Source organism: Oncorhynchus masou, chromosome 1, assembly GCF_036934945.1.
Source record: "Oncorhynchus masou masou isolate Uvic2021 chromosome 1, UVic_Omas_1.1, whole genome shotgun sequence".
Classification (NCBI taxonomy): Eukaryota; Metazoa; Chordata; class Actinopteri; order Salmoniformes; family Salmonidae; genus Oncorhynchus; species Oncorhynchus masou.
This window is the reverse complement of record NC_088212.1, coordinates 39,344,267-39,366,663: the sequence shown is the minus strand read 5'-3', so window position 1 is coordinate 39,366,663 and position 22,397 is coordinate 39,344,267. Positions and strand designations below refer to the sequence as shown.

At 42.4% G+C, this 22,397-nt stretch overlaps 1 protein-coding gene across 1 annotated transcript in view; it reads left to right on the top strand.

Annotated features, from left to right (window-relative positions):
* Positions 1-22,397, top strand: part of zmat4a (zinc finger, matrin-type 4a) — a 153,180-nt gene that overhangs the window by 36,526 nt on the left and 94,257 nt on the right. The window contains exon 2 of the mRNA XM_064971270.1: positions 268-369. Coding sequence (XP_064827342.1) covers positions 268-369 — 102 coding nt within the window. The remainder of the gene's footprint in view (positions 1-267; positions 370-22,397) is intronic.

The window sequence follows — 22,397 nt, the reverse complement described above, 5'->3', positions numbered from 1 at the left end:
GACTTCCTGCTGGATGGAGGAAAAAAACCTACTCTGCATTTGTTACTGCCATCACAGTGCTTGATATAATGAAATATTGATTAAACAGCTATCAAAGTATGAAATTACATTTTCATTTAGTTGCTCCATTATGTCCCTTCATTGCACTTGAAGCATTCAGGCATATTATATCCATTTATATCATCTTACCCGGAATTCCTCATTTGAAATCCCTCCAACCCAGTGTTATATTTCATGCTGTTGTTTGTCTGTCCTCTCTCCCACCAGATGAAGTCTACAGAAGTGGACCAAGGGCTTTTCACAGACACCTACTGTAAAGTGTGCAGTGCTCAGCTCATCTCCGAGTCCCAGAGGGTTGCCCACTATGAGGTGAGGAATACTTACTATTTTACAGTAATTCCTCAAAAAAAAACACCATGCAGAGTTAGAGACCAGACACACCATAATGAACATCAGTTTGTGCAGTAGATCACCTGCACAAACTGTGGTGATTCATTCATCGTGTAGAATAATAGTCAATGTTCTGTGGTGAGGGGCAATAGGACGACCGCCCGCTGTGCATGGCCAACGTTCGCATTAGTCTGTCTTGCCAACCACCAGCACCAGCACATCCCTCATCAGTTTACCAGACAATCCAACCATTATTAAGCAAGGCTTAGGTCATGCTGTTTGTTCTGTGTCAGTCAGCACCGCTCAGCAGCAGAAATCGCAAAAGGCAGAGGGCTGCAGTTTTAAAATGTCAATAAGCACGACTCACCTGGATTCACCCAATTATTCTTAATTATTTAGTTAAAGTGCTGACAACCAGCAAACACTGCCAGGCCCCATTGCCCTCCATGACCACCAGGTTTGTTGACAACCAGAGAGTGCAGAAAAGGTTCTCTTTCCGTGTGTTTCAGCAGTGCTTGAGTTTGGCCAGTGCTCACTAGACTGAAGTACGAACACCTTGAATTTTCTTCTGCTTGACCACCTTCACCTCTTATACAAATCAAATGGTATTGGTCACATACACATATTTAGCTGATGTTGCCAGCAGCGTACGACCCTGCATACCACTGCTGGCTTGCTTCGGAAGCTAAGCAGGGTTGGTCCTGGTCAGTACCTGGATGGGAGACCAGATGCTGCTGGAAGTGGTGTTGGAGGGCAAGTAGGAGGCACTCTTTCCTCTGGTCTAAAAAATATCTCAATGCCCCAGGGCAGTGATTGGGGACACTGCCCTGTGTAGGGTGCCGTCTTTCGGATGGGACGTTAAGCGAGTGTCCTGACTCTCTGAGGTCATGAAAGATCCCATGGCACTTGTTGTAAGAGTAGGGGTGTTAACCTCTGTGTCTTGGCTAAATTCCCAATCTTGCCCTGAAACCATCACGGTCACCTAATAGTCCCCAGTTCACAATTGGCTCATTCATCCCCCTCCTCTCCCCTGTAACTATTCCCCAGGTCGTTGCTGTAAATGAGAACGTGTTCTCAGTCAACTAACCTGGTAAAATAACGGGGGGGGGAAAAAATCAAAAATCAAATGTTATTGCGGGTGTAGCGAAATGCTTGTACAGTAGAAGGGATCAGATAATTTCAAATGAAAATGTATTCCGGCACTTGTTTCATTCTAGTCCAAGCACAGCGGCTGGCTATCGGGAGGTAACTGGTCTCTTCTGTACTCCAGATGCTGCCTTTCACTCACTGTCATACAGAGTCAGATGGCCAGAACACAGTGTCTGACTGCAGGGCCCACGGTGCATCCATATGGACATCAGGAATAATAGGAGCTGAAAGGACTCGTGTAACACTTCCTTCATGCGGTTTAAGTATTTATCCGAGTGCTTGCCCTACCCACAACGGACTGTTGGTCACTGAGTTTGCTACCGTTGCAACTACTCCTGATTGCTCTGATGCAACGTTACACTCGATGCTGCTATTTCTGATAGCTATGAAATGTGCTATCTGAGTGATTCCTCATGAAACTGGAACAACAACAAAAAAGACCGTGATTTGGGGGATTTGTACGACATGTACGACATATATTTGATATTTGTATCTTAAAGCATAATTTCTGAATAATTAAAGTTGGAATATTTGTGACATTTTGGCCTCTCTCAGGCCTCTTTTAAGACTCATAATGTTTCATCTGTAGGTGCTACAAAGCAAAGGTTGATGTCATATGAAGCTTTACCACTTTCTCTGTAATATTTATTTCAATAACACATCTCTTACATACATTTATGAATATAGAAAAATTTAAATGTGAATATAGAAAAAATGAGTTTTTTGATTTGGCAAATGTTTCTATATATTTTCAAATATTATATACCCTATGGGTATATCAACGTTTCAGAGTGGGCTATCTGCTACTTTTAGAGTTATGATCCAATTTGTAAACATTACCAACAGAGTGAAAGTGAAAAATGTATTAAAAATGGTTGCCCTCTGCTGGTAATTTGCAGGATGTGCGATGATAAAAGTTAAAGGAGGGCTGTGATTGGTTACATTGCCTACTATAACAATGTCTTTGCATAAAATGGGCCATAACTTAAAAAAACACGGATGTCCCACTCTGGAACTTTGATATGCCCGTAGAGTATATTATGTTCAACAATACATTTAAAAGTTAGCCAAATCAAAATGGTATATTTTCAATATTCATGTTAATAATTTTCAATATTAATACATTTCAATAGGAAATGTGTTATTGAAATTATAATACTACTCATATTACAGAGCAAGCTGTAAATCTTCAAATAACACTAACTTTTACTTTGTGGCACATACAGATGACATATTATGGATATTATGGAGTCTTAAAGGAGGCCGGGGTAAGGCCAAAATGTCACAAATATTCCAACTTCAATATATTATTTCTCAATAATGCTTTAAGATACAAATATCAAATATATGTCAACATTCCTTCCTCCAGAGGAACCTTCAATGGATTAAATATAGTGAAAACCACCAAAAGTCATGTTTTTTTTGTTGTTCTAGTTTTGTGAGGAATCAGCCATCTATACTTTGATCGTGTTTTAGATCATGTATTATTCCCAAATAATTGTATCCCCCATTCTCTGATTAGTCTGTGTTAATATGAGACTAACTATGTTCAGAGTTCAGACAGTGTGCAGTCCATTGGTGTTGAGTGAGGATGAGGACCGACTGTGTTTAGACTGCTGGGATTGAATGAAGGTGAGGATTACACCAATCAATCAATCAATAAAATGTATTTATAAAGCCCTTTTTACATCAGCCGATGTCACAACGTGCTATTCAGAAACCCAACCTAAAACCCCAAACCGCAAGCAATGCAGATGTAGAAGCACGGTGGCTCGGAAAAACTCCCTAGAAAGGCCAGAACCTAGGAAGAAACCTAACTAGAAACCAGGCTCTGAGGTGTGGCCAGTCCTCTTCTGGCTGTGCCGGGTGGAGATTATAACAGTACATGACCAAGATGTTCAAACGTTCATAGATGACCAGCAGGGTCAAATAATAATAATCACAGTGGTTGTAGAGGGTGCAACAGGTCAGCACCTCAGGAGTAAATGTCGGTTGGCTTTTCATAGCCAAGCATTCAGAGTTGTAGGTGTGGTAGAGAGAGAGTCGAAAACAGCAGGTCCAGAGAGTCGAAAACAGCAGGTCCAGGACAAAGTAGCACGTCTGGTGAACAGGTCTGGGTTCTATAGCTACAGGCAGAACAGTTGAAACTGGAGCAGCAGCAGGTGTACTGGGGACAGCAGGTGGACTGGGGACAGCAAGGAGTCATCAGGCCAGGTAGTCCTGAAGCATGCCCCCCCACACACACACACACACACACACAGTTTTATCATTGGAATGTGATACGAAACGAGGCAACAGTGCTTTAGGACCATGCGGACGCCTCCGAAGTTTGGGTAGGCTGGTTGGAATGTTTATCAGACTGGATAAAAAAATGTATAATAATAATAATCATTATGTCCCCCCCACTTCTAAAACCAAAGTTGTGCCCCTGGATTACACTGTAGTGCAGTGCAGTGCAGTCTAGTGTGGTAGTAATGTGAACTGAACATGGGTAACAACAGAATCAAAGTGCTGAGGATGGGATCTCTGAGAGTAGGAAGTAGTTGTACTCCACTGTGTAGAATATTAATTTAGTTATTGTCTGTTGTGTTGAGACTGCACCACTTGGCCTGTTGCCTCCTGCATATGTGGTGCATCTGTGATCTAAGAAGCCTCTGCCTCTAATGCATTGTGACTTGTTTGGGGCATAGTGACGATAATGATAGGCAGTGGAAGGCAAGAAGAAGACTCAATGAGGAAAACAGGCAAGGCTTCACACAAATTTCTTCCAGACAATCACAGAGTTTATCCTGTGTTTGTTCGGAGAGAGAGAGCGAGAGAGACACTCCTGTGTCCTTAGTTGTCTCTTTACTGTCTCATGCCTTAGATGAGTAGATATGCTGTTTATGCTTCGTTTGAACGACCACACAAGGTATTTTCTCCTTTTAATCCGATTTTGTACATTTGAAAACCTTAAAATACTCTCCCTGAGTTTAACAAGGTTTCCTTGTGTAATGCAAACTCAGAATTTCAATTGTCGAAAAGAAACCTGTTTGGTGTAATGCACTCTTGACTTGAATCCTAGCGTTGAGATTGATGCAGGCTATGCCTTTTCAAGTTGAGATTGAAAATTATTTCAGCATTGCATTGAGCTGTTAATCTCCACTTCAAACACATCAAAGCCATAGGTCTGATGTAGAGGGGATCATAATGGTCTGGTCCTACAGTTCAAAGAATTATTCCCTTTGCTGAGTCACATTTATCATGGGTCCCAAATGCCACCCTATTCCCTATAGAGTGCACTACTTATGACCAGAGTCCTATTGGCCCAGATCAAAAGTAGAGAACTACAGTATATAGGGAATATGGGGACATTTAGTATCCAGACTTACTTTGCCTTTGATCCTCAAATAAATGTAACGGGTTTAGCATGTGTTAATAGGACTCAGGAGATATAGCCCTAGGTACAGCAGTATTGCAGTAAGTTCAACCTTTATGCAACTTTCAACCTCCATGCAGTCCCTGCTGTGGTTTCACACATATCTAATAATATCCCATTGCTTCAAGCTGTATTTGCTTGTTTATGGTAATGGCATTGACTTGCAGCTGGTTAGAACTAGACCCCAGTGAGAAATCCCAGCGCATCTACTGTACATGATAGTATCCGGTGCTTTAAAGATAATTATTCTTTAGTCATTTCAGTTTCGGGACAATTACCTGCCACACCCAGTATATTTTCCAAAGATTACGGTACCATGTATTTTACTTGCCTTTGGTTAGAATAATCTAATTCTCCATTGCTGGGAATTCTGCCCGTCGGCTGCAATTTGTCAGCACTTCTTAGACTTTTCTTTTTTTCTTTGTTTAGGGCAACAAACAGGCTGTATTGCACAGCAGCTGTATTGTACATGAGATTCTGCAGGGCATGCACCACCGGATTTACACGTTTTGTTTCCAGTGTAGAATAGCACCCGGGTTTTACAATGACAATGGCACACAATTGTTTTTGTATCGTTATTCCAGCAGCAGTGGAATTCAGTGGAATTTGATGGCCAATCTGGATACCCTGGGTGTGTCCTAAAGGGCACCCTATTCCCTTTATAGTGCACTACTTTTGACCTGGGCCTATAGGTCAAAAGTAGTGCACTACATACAGTGCCTTCAGAAAGTAGTCAGACCCCATTACTTTTTCCACATTTTGTTGTATTACAGCCTGAATTTAAAATTGATTACATTTTGATTTGATTTGTGTCACTGGCCTACACACAGTACCCCATTATATCAGTGGAATTATGTTTTTAGAATGTTTTTTTTTACTGTTTAGTTACAGTTTGGATTTAAATCTGTTTGCAAATCTATAGCAATACTTGAATATGGTTGTTTAGCAATGATCAACCACCAATTTGATAGAGCTTTAAGAATTTTAAAACTAATACTGTGCAAATATTGTCCAATCCAGGTGTGGAAAGCTCTATGAGACTTACCCGGTAAGACTGCCAAAGGGGATTCTAATATAATTGTGTATACTTACACTACCGTTCAAAAGTTAGGGGTCACTTAGAAATGTACTTTAAAAAAATACAAAAAAGTCCATTAAAATAACATCAAATTGATCAGAAATACAGTGTAGACATTGTTAATGTTGTAAATGACTATTGTAGCTGGAAACGGCTGATTTTTTTTAATGGAATATCTACATAGGCGTACAGAGGCCCATTATCAGCAACCATCACTCCTGTGTTCCAATGGCACGTTGTGTTAGCTAATCCAAGTTGATAATTTTGAAAACCCTTTTACAATTATGTTAGCACAGCTGAAAACTGTTTTTCTGATTAAAGAAGCATTAAAACTGGCCTTCTTTAAACTAGTTGAGTATCTGGAGCATCAGAATTTGTGGGTTCGATTACAGGCTCAAAATGGCCAGAAACGAAGAACTTTCTTCAGAAACCCGTCAGTCTATTCTTGTTCTGAGCAATTAAGGCTATTCCATGCGAGATATTGCCAAGAAACTGAAGATCTCATACAACGCTCGGTACTACTCCCTTCACAGAACAGCACAAACTGTCTCTAACCAGAATAGAAAGAGGAGTGGGAGGCCCCGGTGCACAACTGAGCAAGCGGACAAGTACATTAGTGTCTAGTTTGAGAAACAGGCACATCACAAGTCCTCAACTGGCAGCTTCATTAAATAGTACCTGCAAAACACCAGTCTCAACGTCAACAGTGGAGAGGCAACTCCAGGATGCTGGATTAAATGTAGCTAACATTAGATAGTTAATCCAGAGATTCTTACCTTTGCCTCGATTTGACAGTCTCATCCAGATTATCCTGGCATTTGTATTTCTTTATGGTGGCCACATTAGCAGCTAATAAGCATTTCATTTTGGAGGGGTAAATACAATATATTGATAAAAATCACCTTGTCCTAGAGAGATTTACATGGTTATCATAACGTCATGCCAGGGTAAGCCTACACGAAACACAGCCCGAAAATCCCCTATTGGAAAAATGAATGCTTGCGAATGATATACTGAAGTGAATGGTGGAAAAATGAATGGAACCATTTCTTTGTTTAACCACTAGGTTTTATGGGTATTATGACTGATACTGTGGTACTCTATTGTGTGACAGACAGCATGTGTTCGGTGGCTCTAGTCGAGAGGGACTGGTCAGTCAGTTAAGCTTACAATGTGGATCACAGCAGGGTTGCAGTGTAATTATATACTTATGCTTATGAGGACTGATTCAAAGCTGTCACCACAACAGTATACCCAACCCAAGAAGTACAGCTTTTACTCACTGAGCCAACAGATAGTTGGTAGCTATGGATCCCAGTACTTCAGATCTTCAGGTCCCACATGATTTAATGAACACCAATTGATACAATTTTCCCCCAGCTGTATGTGAAAGATAGCACTGTTTACCAACAACGATCAAACCACATTGACTAATAGTCTTGTTCACCATTTGTGTTCATGTAGTGAGTTGTTTTGATGTTTTTGTGCACGTACCGCTTACATCCTACATGCATAGATACATTTATTTCATCCCTGTTTGTTTGGTACCATTCATCTATCTGTCTAAATCTCTCTCTCTCTCTTTTTCTCAGTGTGTGTTGCTTCCTTGCCCTCTGCCTGTATGTTTTGTTCACTGGATTCCCGGATTCAGGATTCCTAGCTCGTGAATAGGTATGAAGAGCAAGATAGAGAATAGGGGTGATCAGAGGGCTTAACGTCTGCACTTGGTCATATAGCGATACCGTCAGCCTTCAAGGATACCCTCTTCCTATAGGCATGTTCAACATGCCTTATTATAATTATCAGGGCCAGTTCGCTCCTTCAGTGTCAAAAACTCCCCGACTGTCTCTGTGATCGTTGTTGTCCTATAAGACCCCTGTGTGCCACTGAGGGGGAATGTATACTAATGACAATAGAATCACATTGATGTTACATGTCTCATCCTGTTCTTATCCAAGGAGCCATTTAATGTACATGTGGGTTGTTCTGTGGTATGTCCTATACCATTCAGTGCCAATTCTGTTGCAGTGCCAGTCTTATAGGATCTTGGAATTTCATTCAAATCTTTGGTGAGAAGTACAAATTCATGTGGAAATATGTTTTGAGGATGTGAAGCTGTATGTGGTCTTTGTTTATGGACTGTGCTGACAAGATCAGCAGAGGTAATACTGAGGGATGTCCTTAAGGCAACTCCCTCTACTATACTCAACTTTGACCCTTTCCTGCCCCTTCGATCTCAGCTTTTCAATTGCTCCTCATCAACTCATAGCTCATACGCATAGGAGTATATTGACAAGCGAATCTACATCCCTCATGTCTAGTGGCTCTGACCTTTTGACAATATGGATTTTATGAGAAGAGGATAAGGGAAGCACCGTGGTGGAATACTGTTATTTACGTATTTTAGTAGTAGACTGTCTTGTATTTCGAAATAGCTACAGTACTAGTGCTGAGCGATTAGTGCTTTTTAAGGTTTCAGTCCAGTTTTTGAAAAATAGTCCAGTTTTTCAATTTCGGTTTTGAATATTATAATTGTTTAACACTAAATGCATTTGGATGCTGGGTGGGTGGATGCTGTATCAACACAGAATAAAACATTTAATAAAAGCCCCAAGGTGGTAGTGACTACCCATTATTACTTAACACTTATTAACCATCATTTATTCACATTACTAGGCTTTGATACAATAATTTAGTTGTGTACATCACACAGCCTCATTTGTCCCCAGTTTGTCTCAATCTGTTATGACTCAAATGTATTTGTCAGATTAAGAAAAACTCGACTTTGAGAGCTGGTTTAATTACTCCTCATGTATCATTAACCAGCAATGCCTAATTGTTACACTAGATCATGCTGTCAAATTCAGTTACTGAATGTTGAGATACATAGAGTGTAGGTCTGCATGTGAGTAATGTTTACACTTTTTCCATTTATTATTCGCAGTGTATTTAAAATTGGGTTGGGGAGTTAATGGGATGGAAATATTAGTAATTTCTATTGCTGTCAAAAGGTAATAAATTAAAATGAGATTCAGGACCATCATTGTGTCAGTAATTGATCATTAAGAAGGTTGAATAGTTAGGGTCTTTAGTAGTGTTCGTTTCAATGTAATCTGTGAGATGAAAATGCTGTTGTTCTCCCGCCCACGTTTGAAGGACTTTCAATCTGAAGGGCTTTTCAACATTAACATGTAAATGTATGTATTTCTTTGATGCGTGCTAGTGATGAACAAACAGCAGACAACTGCATTGCTTTTTAACCCTGCTGTCACAAGGGTCTCACACTGGCCCATGTTTGGGTTACAGTAACCCACAGAAGCTGTGTCAATAGATTAACCAAGCCATACAAGGAAGATCATCACCAACCTTGCATGCATTTGCTAGCAACACATCTCTTCCAAACCTGCCGCCAGGCAAATGCTCTGGAGGTCTATCAAAATGGCAGGTGGCCTAGTGGTTGAACTAACTACTGAAAGGTTGCCAGGTCAAATCCATAGGCCAACAAGGTGAAAAACTGCTCTTGATCAATGCAGTTAACCCCCCACAACAACAGCTCCCTGGGTGCCCAATGTGGCAGCCCCCGCACCACTCCGATTCAGAGGGGTTGGGTTAAAAGCAAAAGTTAAGTGTCGGTTGGACCTTGTGTGCAATTGATGATAAAAATAAATGTAATCATTTAATCTAAACAAGACCTGCATGAAACCTAAACGGTTTGAAACTCAAAGCTGTTGACCTTATATCAAAACAAAACTCCTCTCTCTAAATATGACTCTTCAAGATGTTTCGACTGGAGAGTGTTGTTGAGAGTCTCCAATATATTTGTATGTATTTTTATTTGTTAGTTTTGAGACTACAGCCTTTATACAACATTTAATTGGAGTTTGTATTCTGTATTAGTATACTTAGGCAAGGCTTTATTAGTATCCTCAGGCAAGGTTTGGGAGCGTTTATTATTAGAAATATTTTCTGCAAGATCAATTGTGACTCAGATCCTTTTAAATGGCATCGCTGAGCTGAAACAGAGGTAGGTTGCATCCCAAACAGCACTCTATTCTCTATATAGTGCACTACTTTTGACCAGACCCGAAAGTGTGACATTTGGGACGCTATCGTGCTATATGGTAGACATCCTTATTTTTCTTTAATTAAGATTAAACAAGTTAGTTACGGTCTCAAATTATTCTGACAAGGGAGAGACAGGCTGGTGAGGCGAATTAAACTGGAATAGCATGAGATGCAGATCCTTTTCTCAACCGAGATAGAATTCTTTCATGATTTTGGCATGACTAAACTCCTAAGCTGAGGACTTTGGCAGGTTTTAATTAAAAATATATAATGAACTAAAACCCCTATTTTTTTCAGCCATTTCTCTGAAGGATAGGAGAGGCTTGAATTTCCAATGTTGTGAATTTCAACTTTGGTGCATGGTGGGCCAAAAGACGGCAAAAAAATGGCTTTGTTTCTTGGGCATGTACATTTCCTGTTACAAACGGCATGGAAATGGGTGCAATCAATCAATATGTGAGATATAATGGACCCAAAAAGGCATTTAAAAAATGTTTTGGGCACATTAACATACACTACATGACCAAAATTATGTGGACACCTGCTCGTCGAAAATCTCATTTCAAAATCATGGGCATTAATATGGAGTTGGTCCCCCTTTGCTGCTATAACAGCCCCTGCTCTTCTGGGAAGGCTTTCCACTAGATGTTGGGGATTTGCTTCCATTCAGCCACACGAGCATTAGTGAGGTCGGGCGCTGATGTTGGGGCGATTAGGCCTGCTGACAATTGGCATTCCAATTCATCCCAAAGGGGATTGATGCAGTTGAGGTCAGGGCTCTGTGCAGGCCTGTCGAGTTCTTCTACACCGATCTCGACAAATGTATGGACCTCGCTTTGTGCACAGCGGCATGTTCATGCTGAAACAGGAATTGGCCTTTCCCAAACTGTTGCCACAAAGTTGGAAACACAGAATTGTCTAGAATGTTATCGTATGCTGTAGCGTTAAGATTTCCCTTCACTTGAACTAAGGGGCCTATCCCAAAAAATGAAAACAGCCCCAGACCAGTATTCCTCCTCCACCAAACTTTACAGTTGGCACAATGCATTGGGGTAGGTAGCGTTCTCCAAACCCAGATTTGGCCTTTTGTCTGCCAGATGGTGTGATTCATCACTCCAGAGAATTTCCCTGCTCCAGAGTCCAATGGCGGCGAGCTTTACACCACTCCAGCCGACGCTTGGCATTGCACATGGTGATCTTAGGCTTGTGTGTGGCTGCTCAGCCATGGAAACCCATTTGATGATGCTCCCGACGAACAGTTATTGTGCTGACATTGCTTCCAGAGGCTGTTTGGAACTCGGTAGTGAGTGTTGCAACCGAGGACATATGATCAGCACTCAGCTGTTCTGTTCTGTGAGCTTGTGTGGCCTACCACTTCGCGGCTGAGCCGTTGTTGCTCCTATATGTTTCCACTTCACAATAACAGCACTTACAGTTGACCGGGGCAGCGCTAGAAAGGCAGAAATTTGACAAACTGACTTGTTGGAAAGGTAGCATCCTATGACGGTGCCATGTTGAAAGTCACTGAGCTTTTCAATGAGGCCATTCTACTGCCAATGTGGGTATATGGAGATTGCATGGCTGTGTGCTCGATTTTATACACCTGTCAGCAACGGGTGTGGCTGAAATAGCCATATCCACTAATTTGAAGGGGTGTCTACATACTTATGTGTATATATTGTGCTTTCTTGCCTTTAATCATGTAATATTTTGGCCTTAGTTTGGAGGGAAAATCTGTACTTTTAAAGAGGGGAAAAAGAAGAAAGCAGCCTCCCAATTTGTACCATAATTCTTGTTCATTTCTTTGCTGATAAAACTTCAGTAAGCCCCCAACTGCAATCATTTCTAAACACATCGCGTACTGCAACTGCTAATGGGAAGAACAAAGGCTTTTGAAGCCATGGGGAATAGGAATGAGGTATAATGTGAGGTGCTGTCAGAGAGGGAAACCAGAACATTTGAGGAGTCCCAGGGCATAGTAGGGAGTCTGTCCTTTGAGTTGCCAACTGAATTTTAATGCACTATATCCTTTTGGATCCATGTCCCATTGAGGTTTGATCCTACACCAGTGTTCCCTTTGAATGTCCCAGATTATCAACCTATTATGGCTCCCGAGTTGCGCAGTGGTGTAAGGCACTGCATTTCAGTGCTAGAGCCGTCACGACAGACCCTGGTTCGATCCCGGGCTGTATCACAACCGGCCGTGATCAGTAGACCCATAGGGCGGCGCACAATTGGCCCAGTGTTGTGCGGGTTAGGGGAGGGTTTGGGCCGGAGTAGGAATTTGTTCTTAACTGACTTGCCTGGTTAAATGAAAAAGTATTATTATTTCCCAGGCCCATTTTTCATGACATGTTTTTGGAAATGTATTCATTTTTCCCCCCCAGTACTGTTGATCACATATACACAAATGTAATGTTACCATTACCTCAGCACATAATCAATTTGAAATGGAGTCTGAATCCTTTTCTTACTAAAGTGGTACTTATAGCCATTAGCCTGTCAGTGAGTTTGTTGCTTATGATTCTGTTCCCGGTCCTTATGTCTCTCATTGGCAATTATCTCTCCATATTCACAATATCAGGCAGGACTTTGTTTTATGTAGTTTCTCCATGCTGCACTTACGAGTTGAAGAATTTAAAAGGTAATCACTCGCCCTCCCAACCAACCACTGCTTGTTTTACCTCAAGCACCTAGCAATGTACACAGCAGAAGGGAGCTAAGTGCTGTTAAATCCATAAAATGTTTCACATGGATAACAGTCATCTATTCCGATGTGACATACACAACATACACTGTATACCAGGGGTTGACGGCCCCATTTTGATATTGTGACCCCAACCATGTCAAAAACAATGTTACTTTTTTATTTGGGGCTATGGCAGTCAATTGAAAAACCTTCTAACAGCATTTCTGATTGTCTTCTCAACTCACCCTCACATACTTTTAATGTGGTGCTATGACAGTCAAATGCAAATTAGTATGACACAATGTCTCATATTTCACTCCACTAATGAGATGGGTGCCGCGTCGGAGCTTCTCAAAGTCAGAAGGCATAGTTGACAGTCCGCACCTTATCTCTGCTGTCACATCCAATTTGGATCGGTATTTGATTTGAATGCAGACGAGAGCACTGAATCCATATTCACACAGATATGCGCTGGTGAAGGTTAGCCTGCCATGAGTTTTATGATGGTTTCAAAACAACAGGAAATTTGGAACTGATGACGCCAGTGATCTTCAGGTCGGAAAGTCGGAGCTCGAGAAAGAGGCCCGAGTTCCCAAGTTGGAATTCCGAGTTGGATGACTATTCAAAGCTATTTTTCCCAGTCGGTTTTTCACAGATTTTCTCCAAGTTCGCAGTTGTCTTGAATGCACTGATGTCAGAAGTTAGAGATTTACGAGTTCCCAGTTCCGAGTTCTCAGTTGTTTTGAATGCAGCATTAATGCACAGAGGGAGACTGCAGGGTATTCCCTTTGAGTCAGGAACCAAAACTTCTCCGTAGTGACCTTTAAATGCACATGACAGCTCAATCAGCTGTTTGATTTCACTTACCGGCATGTCAACTGAGCCAGGATCACAGTCAAACGGATTGGGAAGTAGGTCCCAAAGTGCTCTTTCAAGAGTTGGAGGTCAGCAGTCATCTCTCGTGTCAACGAAATATATATATTTTTATATACATGGGAATGACAACAGTTCCTCTCTCAATGCAAACCTTTCCAACACTCCCCCTCAATAACCACCAACATTTTCATGCTCTGATCCCATTTCTCCAGATACTTATGCTAACGGGCCTGCGTGCAGTGGATGTGGTTTGATAGTAGTTTACAATCGAAGTTACCTGTTGCAGTATATCTCCTAGTTCTGTGCTCAGCTCTTTTGCCGCCAGATGCTCTCGGTGTATCGTACAATGTGTCCATATGGCAGAGGGAGACACGTTCATAACTAGAGTCCAGAGACCTGCCCACCGCCCCGCCATAGATGGAGCACCATCTGTGCAAAAGCCCACCGTTCGATCCCATATGGAATCTGTTTTTCGTCAATATAGCCACGCAGCACACTGAACATCCCCTATGCCGTTTCATGCTGGGGAATCGTGAGACAGAACAATATGTCTTCGTGAATAGCATCCCCCGACATGTATAGCGAGTGAAAGTCAATGCATGGGCATCTCGGCCCTCACAGCTAACGTCCATTTGGAGTGCATAACGAGGGGAGTATTTTTTGTCGTTCAGTCAGTTTCCCCTTGATTGCTAGCTATAGCACCAATTCTTAGTTTCACACTGTTATCTGACAAAGATATTGATGTGAGTTTCTGTGCCTCTGCCTCCCCACACATTGTTTTCACAATATCAATTGCAGATGGTAATTGATGTCAAAGTCTCTGCAATAGTGTGTGGTTTCATGGTGTAGTCGGCCGAGCCATTCACCATGGGAATGATTCAAGTGCGACCTTTTCCCATGATCTAAGGGCGCTCTCTGCTTGAATTCTATATTTTAGGTTTTAATAATTTTCATTTTGACTTTCAAGGTTAACCACATACAATGATTTGGATTATTATTTTTTGGGGGGGATTTTGGAAATTCCCCCGTAACCCCGTTTTCATATCAGGCAACCCCACATCGAGTCGCGACCCCTAGTTTGGGAACATGGTCTGTGTTTCATTTGATTCAGCAGCATAGTTGACATGACAGCCAAGGGGAAGGTTTAGCTTATTTCTAATGTGGAATGTTTTGTTGGATAGAAGCCATGGCCTTTTATGTCAGTGGGTTTTGGTCATGGCAGGTACTTTCCACTGCGTTTGTTCCGTGTTTTTTGATGAGAGTTGAATATTTGATATTCTTGTCTGTCTGGCCTAGTTTCGTGACAGCATTCTGTCAAGTGTCTAGGGGCGTGCTGCCTCCCCCATTGTTGACTGATCGAAAGGGAGCCCTCCCTCCTGCAAAATTGTTCTGGATTTCATATGAAAGACCACACAGCAGCCGCCATGCTGTCAGAGTCTGGATATGTTTGAACTGTAAAAGACAGATTATGTGAGGAGGACTTCAAATCAACAGATAGGATAGGTATCTGGGGTCCAAATCAACAGATAGGATAGGTATCTGGGGTTCAAATCAACAGATAGGATAGGTATCTGGGGTCCAAATCAACAGATAGGATAGGTATCTGGGGTTCAAATCAACAGATAGGATAGGTATCTGGGGTCCAAATCAACAGATAGGATAGGTATCTGGGGTTCAAATCAACAGATAGGATAGGTATCTGGGGTTCAAATCAACAAATAGGATAGGTATCTGGGGTTCAAATCAACAGATAGGATAGGTATCTGGGGTCCAAATCAACAGATGGGATAGGTATCTGGGGTCCAAATCAACAGATAGGATAGGTATCTGGGGTCCAAATAAACAGATAGGATAGGTATATGGGGTCCAAATCAACAGATAGGATATGTATCTGGGGTCCAAATCAACAGAGAGGATAGGTATCTGGGGTTCAAATCAACAGATAGGATAGGTATCTGGGGTCCAAATCAACAGATAGGATAGGTATCTGGGGTCCAAATCAACAGATAGGATAGGTATCTGGGGTGCAAATCAACAGATGGGATAGGTATCTGGGGTCCAAATCAACAAATAGGATAGGTATCTGGGGTCCAAATCAACAGATAGGATAGGTATCTGGGGTTCAAATCAACAGATAGGATAGGTATATGGGGTTCAAATCAACAGATAGGATAGGTATCTGGGGTCCAAATCAACAGATAGGATAGGTATCTGGGGTCCAAATCAAGAAAATATTTTGAGGAATTGGAAAGATGAAAACAATATATTTTTCAAAAAAAAACAAATTAGCTCTAATTCAACATGTGCTTCAGTGAAGTTCTGTTACCATTATGAAGGTAAAGCCAAGCAAGAAAATATAGAATTTGAATGTTAGATAGTAAATATGATGACTACAAACTGACACAGACAGAAATTGGATGTGAACTGGAGAGAGAGAGGTGTTAGGTTGACAAAAAGAACATTCAGAACACTAATAGGGGAACACTGCAGGTTGTGCTGGTGGGTATAGCAACTTCTCAGCTCCTCCAAATGGAACCCAGCATGGGTGCTCACATATACAGTCACATCAATTAGTCCTCCACTGTTTCCCATTTAACTGTATGCAGCCTGACGGCATTCACTGACGGAGTGCACTGACGGCATGCTTTTTCTGCTCTCTGTGTCCCAAATGGCACCCTATTCCCTATATAGTGCAGTATTTTAGACCAGAGCCATGTGGGCCCTGCACACAAGTAGTGCACAACATAGGGAGTAGGGTGCCATTTGGAACACAGCCCTGATAAGCTCTGCATTCATCCATTCAGGAAACAGCTGGGCTTATATGGTGTCTGAATAATCCATTGCCCAGAGCTATGTGTAGAAAACACATGAAGTGAGCAGCACTTCACCACAGTCTCTTGTAGCTGATTGGGTTCTAAGTGCAGATATTATTCACCACGAGACAAAACTGAACGGGGAGGACGGGATAGCATAGATGTAGAAATTACATGGTGGTAGGAATGTTGGTAGGAGGTCGTTAACATTCCAAAAAGGTGTCCTTCTTGGTAGGAACAGTAAGAAGGTAGAGCTGAGGAAAACTGCATTTTTCTCTGTACTTGAACACAATTTGCAACGTGAATGGTGATGTGTTTCCATGCAGTGATCTATGATATGTCCTGAAACACTAATGGTTAATGGTAATCAATAGGGTACAGATTAAACTAGATGCTAAATACAGTCAAGGATGTTAGTCGTTCGGTCACTGTAAACCAGACACAGTTGCATTATACAGTTGCATTAAACACCAAAGATGACGCAGACAGACATGGCAGCTCTGCTTCTTGCAACTAAGCAACTCCGCAGTATTTTGTCTTTCTGTGTGTTATTTCTTACATTATTAGCCCAGAACGTTTTATTACATACAGCCGGAAATAGCTTTTGGATATCAGAGCGGGCGGTAACTCACCAGCAACTTTCCCGAATTGGATCCTTTGTTCGCAACCCCAGGGTAATTGAACTTATCCAAGAGGCTGCTCCAAGACGCCGCCGGTGGAGAAGAGGTATTCGAAGTGGACTTCTAGTCTGACTCAGGAGGCACTCACACCATCCACCGCTTCCGAGTATATTACTCGCTAATGTTCATTCTCTGGATAATAAAGTAACGACCTCAGGGTGAGAATCTCCTTGCAGAGAGACATCAGGTATTGTAACATACTCTGTTTCATGGAAACATGGCTCTCTCGGGATATATTGTCTTTGTCCATACAGCCAGATGTGTTTTCAGTATATCGCGCAGACAGGAATAAAGATCTCTCTGGGAAGAAAAAAGGCGGGGTGTATGTTTCATGATTAACCGCCACTGGTGTGATTGTGAAAACATACAGAAACGCAAGTCCTTTTGTTCACTCAACCTAAAATACCTTACAATCAAATGCCATTTATTGTAGCTGGGATTTTAACAAAGACAATTTAAGGAAAACGCTACCGAAGTTCTATGAACACATTGACTGTAGTACGCGCACTGCTAAAACACTCGACCACTACTACTCCAGCTTCCGGGATCCCTACAAGGCCACAGATTAAACTACATGCTCCCTTCGGCAAATCTGATAATTGCTCCATTTTGCTCCTCCTTTTCTATAGGCAGAAGCTCAAACAGGAAGTACCCGTGCTAAGGACTATTCAACGCTGGTCTGACCAATCGGAATCCATGCTTCAAGATTGTTTTGATTATGCGGATTGGGATATGTTCCCAGGTAGCCTCCGATAATAACGTCGACAAATACACGGATATGGTGACTGAGTTTTTCAGTGTAGTGTATAGAAGATGTTGTACCCACTGTGACTATTAAAACCAACCCTAACCAGAAACCATGGATAGATGGCAGCATTCGCGCAAAATTGAAAGCGCGAACTGGGAATATGGCCAAATACAAACAGTGTAGTTATCAAACAAGCAAAACGTCAGTACAGAGACAAAGTGGAGTCGCAAATAAATGGCTCAGACCTTGAGACGTATGTGGCAGGGTCTACAGACAATCATGGACTACAAAGGGAAAACCAACAACGTCGCAGACACTGACGTCCTGCTTCCGGACTAGCTGAACACCATCTTCACCCGCTTTCAGGATAACACAGTGCCACCGACGCGGCTCGCTACCAAGGACTGTGGGCTCTCCTTCTACTTCAATGTAAGACATTTAAGCATATTAACCCAAGCAAGGCTGCTGGCCCAGACAGCATCCCTAGCCAAAACCTCAGAGCATGTGCAGACCAGCTGGCTGGAGTGTTTACAGACATATTCAATCTCTCCCTATACCAGTCTGCTGCCCCCACTTGCTTCAAGATGTCCAGCATTGTTCCTGTACCCAAGAAAGCAAATGTAACTGAACTAATAGACTAATCGCCCCGTAGCCCTCACTTCTGTCATCATGACATGATTTGAGAGGCTAGTTAAGGATCATATCACCTCTACCTTACCTGCCACCCTAGACCCACTTCAATTTTCTTACCACCCCAATAGATCCACAGACAATCTCACTGCACACTGCCCTATCCCATCTGGATTAGAGGAATACGTACAGTTGAAGTCGGAAGTTTACATACCCCTCTGCCAAATACGTTTAAACTCAGTTTTGAACAATTCCTGACATTTAATCCTGGTAAAAATGACGTGTCTTAGGTCAGTTAGGATCACCACTTTATTTTAAGAATTTGAAATGTCAGAATAATAGTAGAGAGATTATTTATTTCAGCTTGTATTTCGTTCATCACATTCCCAGTGGGTCAGAAGCTTACATACACTCACATAGTATTTGGTAGCATTGTAGGCCTCCTTGCTGGCACACACTTTTTAATTTCTGCCCACAAATTTTCTATGGGATTGAGGTCAGGGCTTTGTGATGGCCACTCCAATACCTTGACTTTGTTGTCTTTAAGCCATTTTGCCACAACTTTGGAAGTATGCTTGGGGTCATTGTCCATTTGGGAGACCCATTTGCAACCAAGCTTTAACTTCCTGACTGATGTCTTGAGATGTTGCTTCAATATATCTACAGAATTTTAATTGTACTATTGTTTGTACAGATGAATTTGGTATCTTCAGGCGTTTGGAAATTTCTCCCAAGGATGAACCAGACTTGTGAAGGTCTACCATTTTTTCTGAGGTTTTCCTTTGATTTCCCCATGATGTCAAGCAAAGAGGCACTGAGTTTGAAGGTAGACAGTAGTAGGTCTGATTACCAACAATTATGAGACAGCCTACCGAGAGGAGGGCCCTGGGAGTGTGGTGCAAGGAAAATATCCTCTCACTCAATGTCGACAAAACAAAGGAGCTGATCGTGGATTTCAGGAAACAACAGAGAGAGCACACCTCTATCCACATCGATGGGAGCGCAGTGGAGCAGGTGGAAAGCTTCAAGTTCCTTGGTATACACATCACTGACGATCTGAAATGGGCCTCACGCACAGACAGTGTGGTGGAGGCTGAAGAAATTTGGCTTGGCACCTTACAACCTTACAACAAACTTTTACAGATGCACAATTGAGAGGATCCTGCCGATACAGCCTTGTACGGCAACTGCACCGCCCGCAACCGCAGGGCTCTCCAGAGGGTGGTGCGGTCTGCCCAATGCATCACCGGGGACAAACTACCTGCCCTCCAGGACACCTACAGCACCCGATGTCACAGGAAGGCCAAAAAGATCATCAAAGACAATAACCACCCGAGCCACTGCCTGTTCACCCCGCTATCATCCAGAAGGCGAGGTCAGTACAGGTGCATCAAAGCTGGGGTCGAGAGACTGAAAAACAGCTTCTATCTCAAGGCCATCAGACTGTTAAATAGCCATCACTAGGCAACTCCCACCCGGTTACATAACCCTGCACCTTAGAGGCTTCTGCCCATTATTCATAGACTTGACATCACTGGCCACTTTAATAGTGGAACACTAGTCACTCTGATGTTTACATATTTTTGCTTTACTCCTCTCATATGTATATACTGAATTCTATTCTACTGTATTTTAGTCTATGTCACTCTGACATTGCTCATCCTAATATTTATATATTTCTTAATTACATTATTTTATTTTTAGGTTGTGTGTATTGTTGTGAATTGTTAGATATTACTGCACTGTTGGAGCTAGAAACACATGAATTTCGCTTCACCAGCAATAAGATCTGCTGAACACGTGTATGTGACAATTGAAATGTGATTTGATTTGATTTGAAGAACACCAAAAGCCCAGTGACAGCCACTCAGCCCCTTCCCCCTTCCCCATCCTAGAGCGTCTCTCTCTGGAGTTTACCTGACCTAATCTGTGTCAGGCCTGGTTTGTCTGACTGACTTCTTTACGTAATGAGGCCTCCTCAAGGGCTGCTAGCCTGCTCCATTACCCAGCAGGCCAACTTGTCCAGTCCAAATCAGAACATACTTAAGGGTTGGCTCATTTTAATGGCTCCAATTAGTTCCCAAGAGGTAGGTCGACCAGTCTGCCACAACATGATGTTACGTAACACTAACAGTCATATTAGCAAGCAGTTCATTATGATGACTGCAGATGTTGGTAACAGGTTACATTCTGTCTGTGAGTGTATTGACTTGTAGCACAATATAGGAATGCAACGGTCAGTCATGCAAACAGTGCAGGTTAGTGTTTTTCTTATGAATCTTGTTCTGGAGGCAGCTTTGCAGAGAGGTCACTTACTGGCACAGCCACAGTCATAAAATATGATTTTAAACTTAACCCTAACCTTAAATCAAACCTTAACCACACTGCTAGCTCTAATGCCGAACCTTAATTTAAGATCAAAAGCAAATTTTGGTTTTCATACATTTTTACAATATAGACAATTTTGACTTTGCAGCTGGCCAGTCTAGCAGAAATCGCTCAGTCCTGCATCCAGGACAAGATTTATCCCAATAAACGTCAACCTGCGCAAACAGTTTGAAAATTCATTTAGTTTGATTTACATTTTCTCAATTGGTTTTAACACATGTCTACAATTGATAAAGAGAAGGCAAAGGACATGCATAGTTTACCTCTACTCTAAACACTTCAGACACGACGGACATCAACAGAAACCCAACTATCCTTTAGCATCATGATACTGTTTTATTTTCCTCCTCTTTTCTTGAGAAGTCTTGCCCCCTTGTCTTTGTGTCTGCATCCTAACTGTCAGCCTATTCCCTATATAGTGGACAACTCTTGACCAGAGCCCAATTAGTGCACTATATACCATTTGGGACAGAGCCTGCCTATAGTGGGCCAGACATAAGGACTGGACCGGCTGGGGAATCTGCCGAGGGGCCATTGGGCAGGGAGTAGATTAAATCCAGAGGTCTCTCCCCCTCTCTCCCCTCCTCCCCCAGGGCACAGAGATCGTAGAGCTTCTCTGATCAGCTCACTGATGTGGTGGTAATGCAATATGGATTTTTCCTCCGTCCTGATTTTGTCAACCGTGCATTTAGTGCCAGCTTTGTAAAAACAAAGGCACCAGAGACTTCCTTCCTGCTACTGCCTGTCACGCGGAGTGGAACAGGTGAACCCAAGAGCAGAGGGGGGGGGGGGGGTTGAGCCCGTGCAGGTTGCCGGAAACCAGGTGCAGAGGCTGAGGCTGGAGTGAGAGGTGTTGGGACAGGGTAAGCAGGTCCAGAGTGGAATCCAAGGGAGTGGGGAATCCAGGACAGAGTAGCAGGACTGGCGAGAAGTTGGACTGGAGACAGGTACCAGAGTCAGAGTGGGCAGAACTGTAGCGGAGAGGGAAACAGCGCCAGGCAAGGGAAAATAGGCACAACAGGACAACAGGAACAAACGGCTAGAAACATGGACTGACTAAGCAGAGATTACGATCTGGCAGCGAGGAAGTGACAGGACTGAGTATTTGTCTTGATTATGGAACAGGTTGCAGCTAGTGGGGATCTGCTCTGACTCCAGCACACCTGTCTCCGCCCACACAATCACACACACACACAGAGAGAGAGGGAGAGGGATAGTGCACTGGGGGAGTGGTGGCAGGTCAAGGAGGCACAGGATGAGCACTAGAGGGCGTGGCAGAAGCAGATGTGACACTGCCAGTTTATTTATATCAGTAGCAGAGGATGCTTGCAATTGAGAAGAAAGTAAGGCAAGCTCTATTGGTCATACAGTATTTACTAATATCCTATAGGTCATACAGTATATACTGCTTTCCTATTGGCCATACAGTATATACTACTACCCTATAGGTCATACAGCATATACTACTATCCT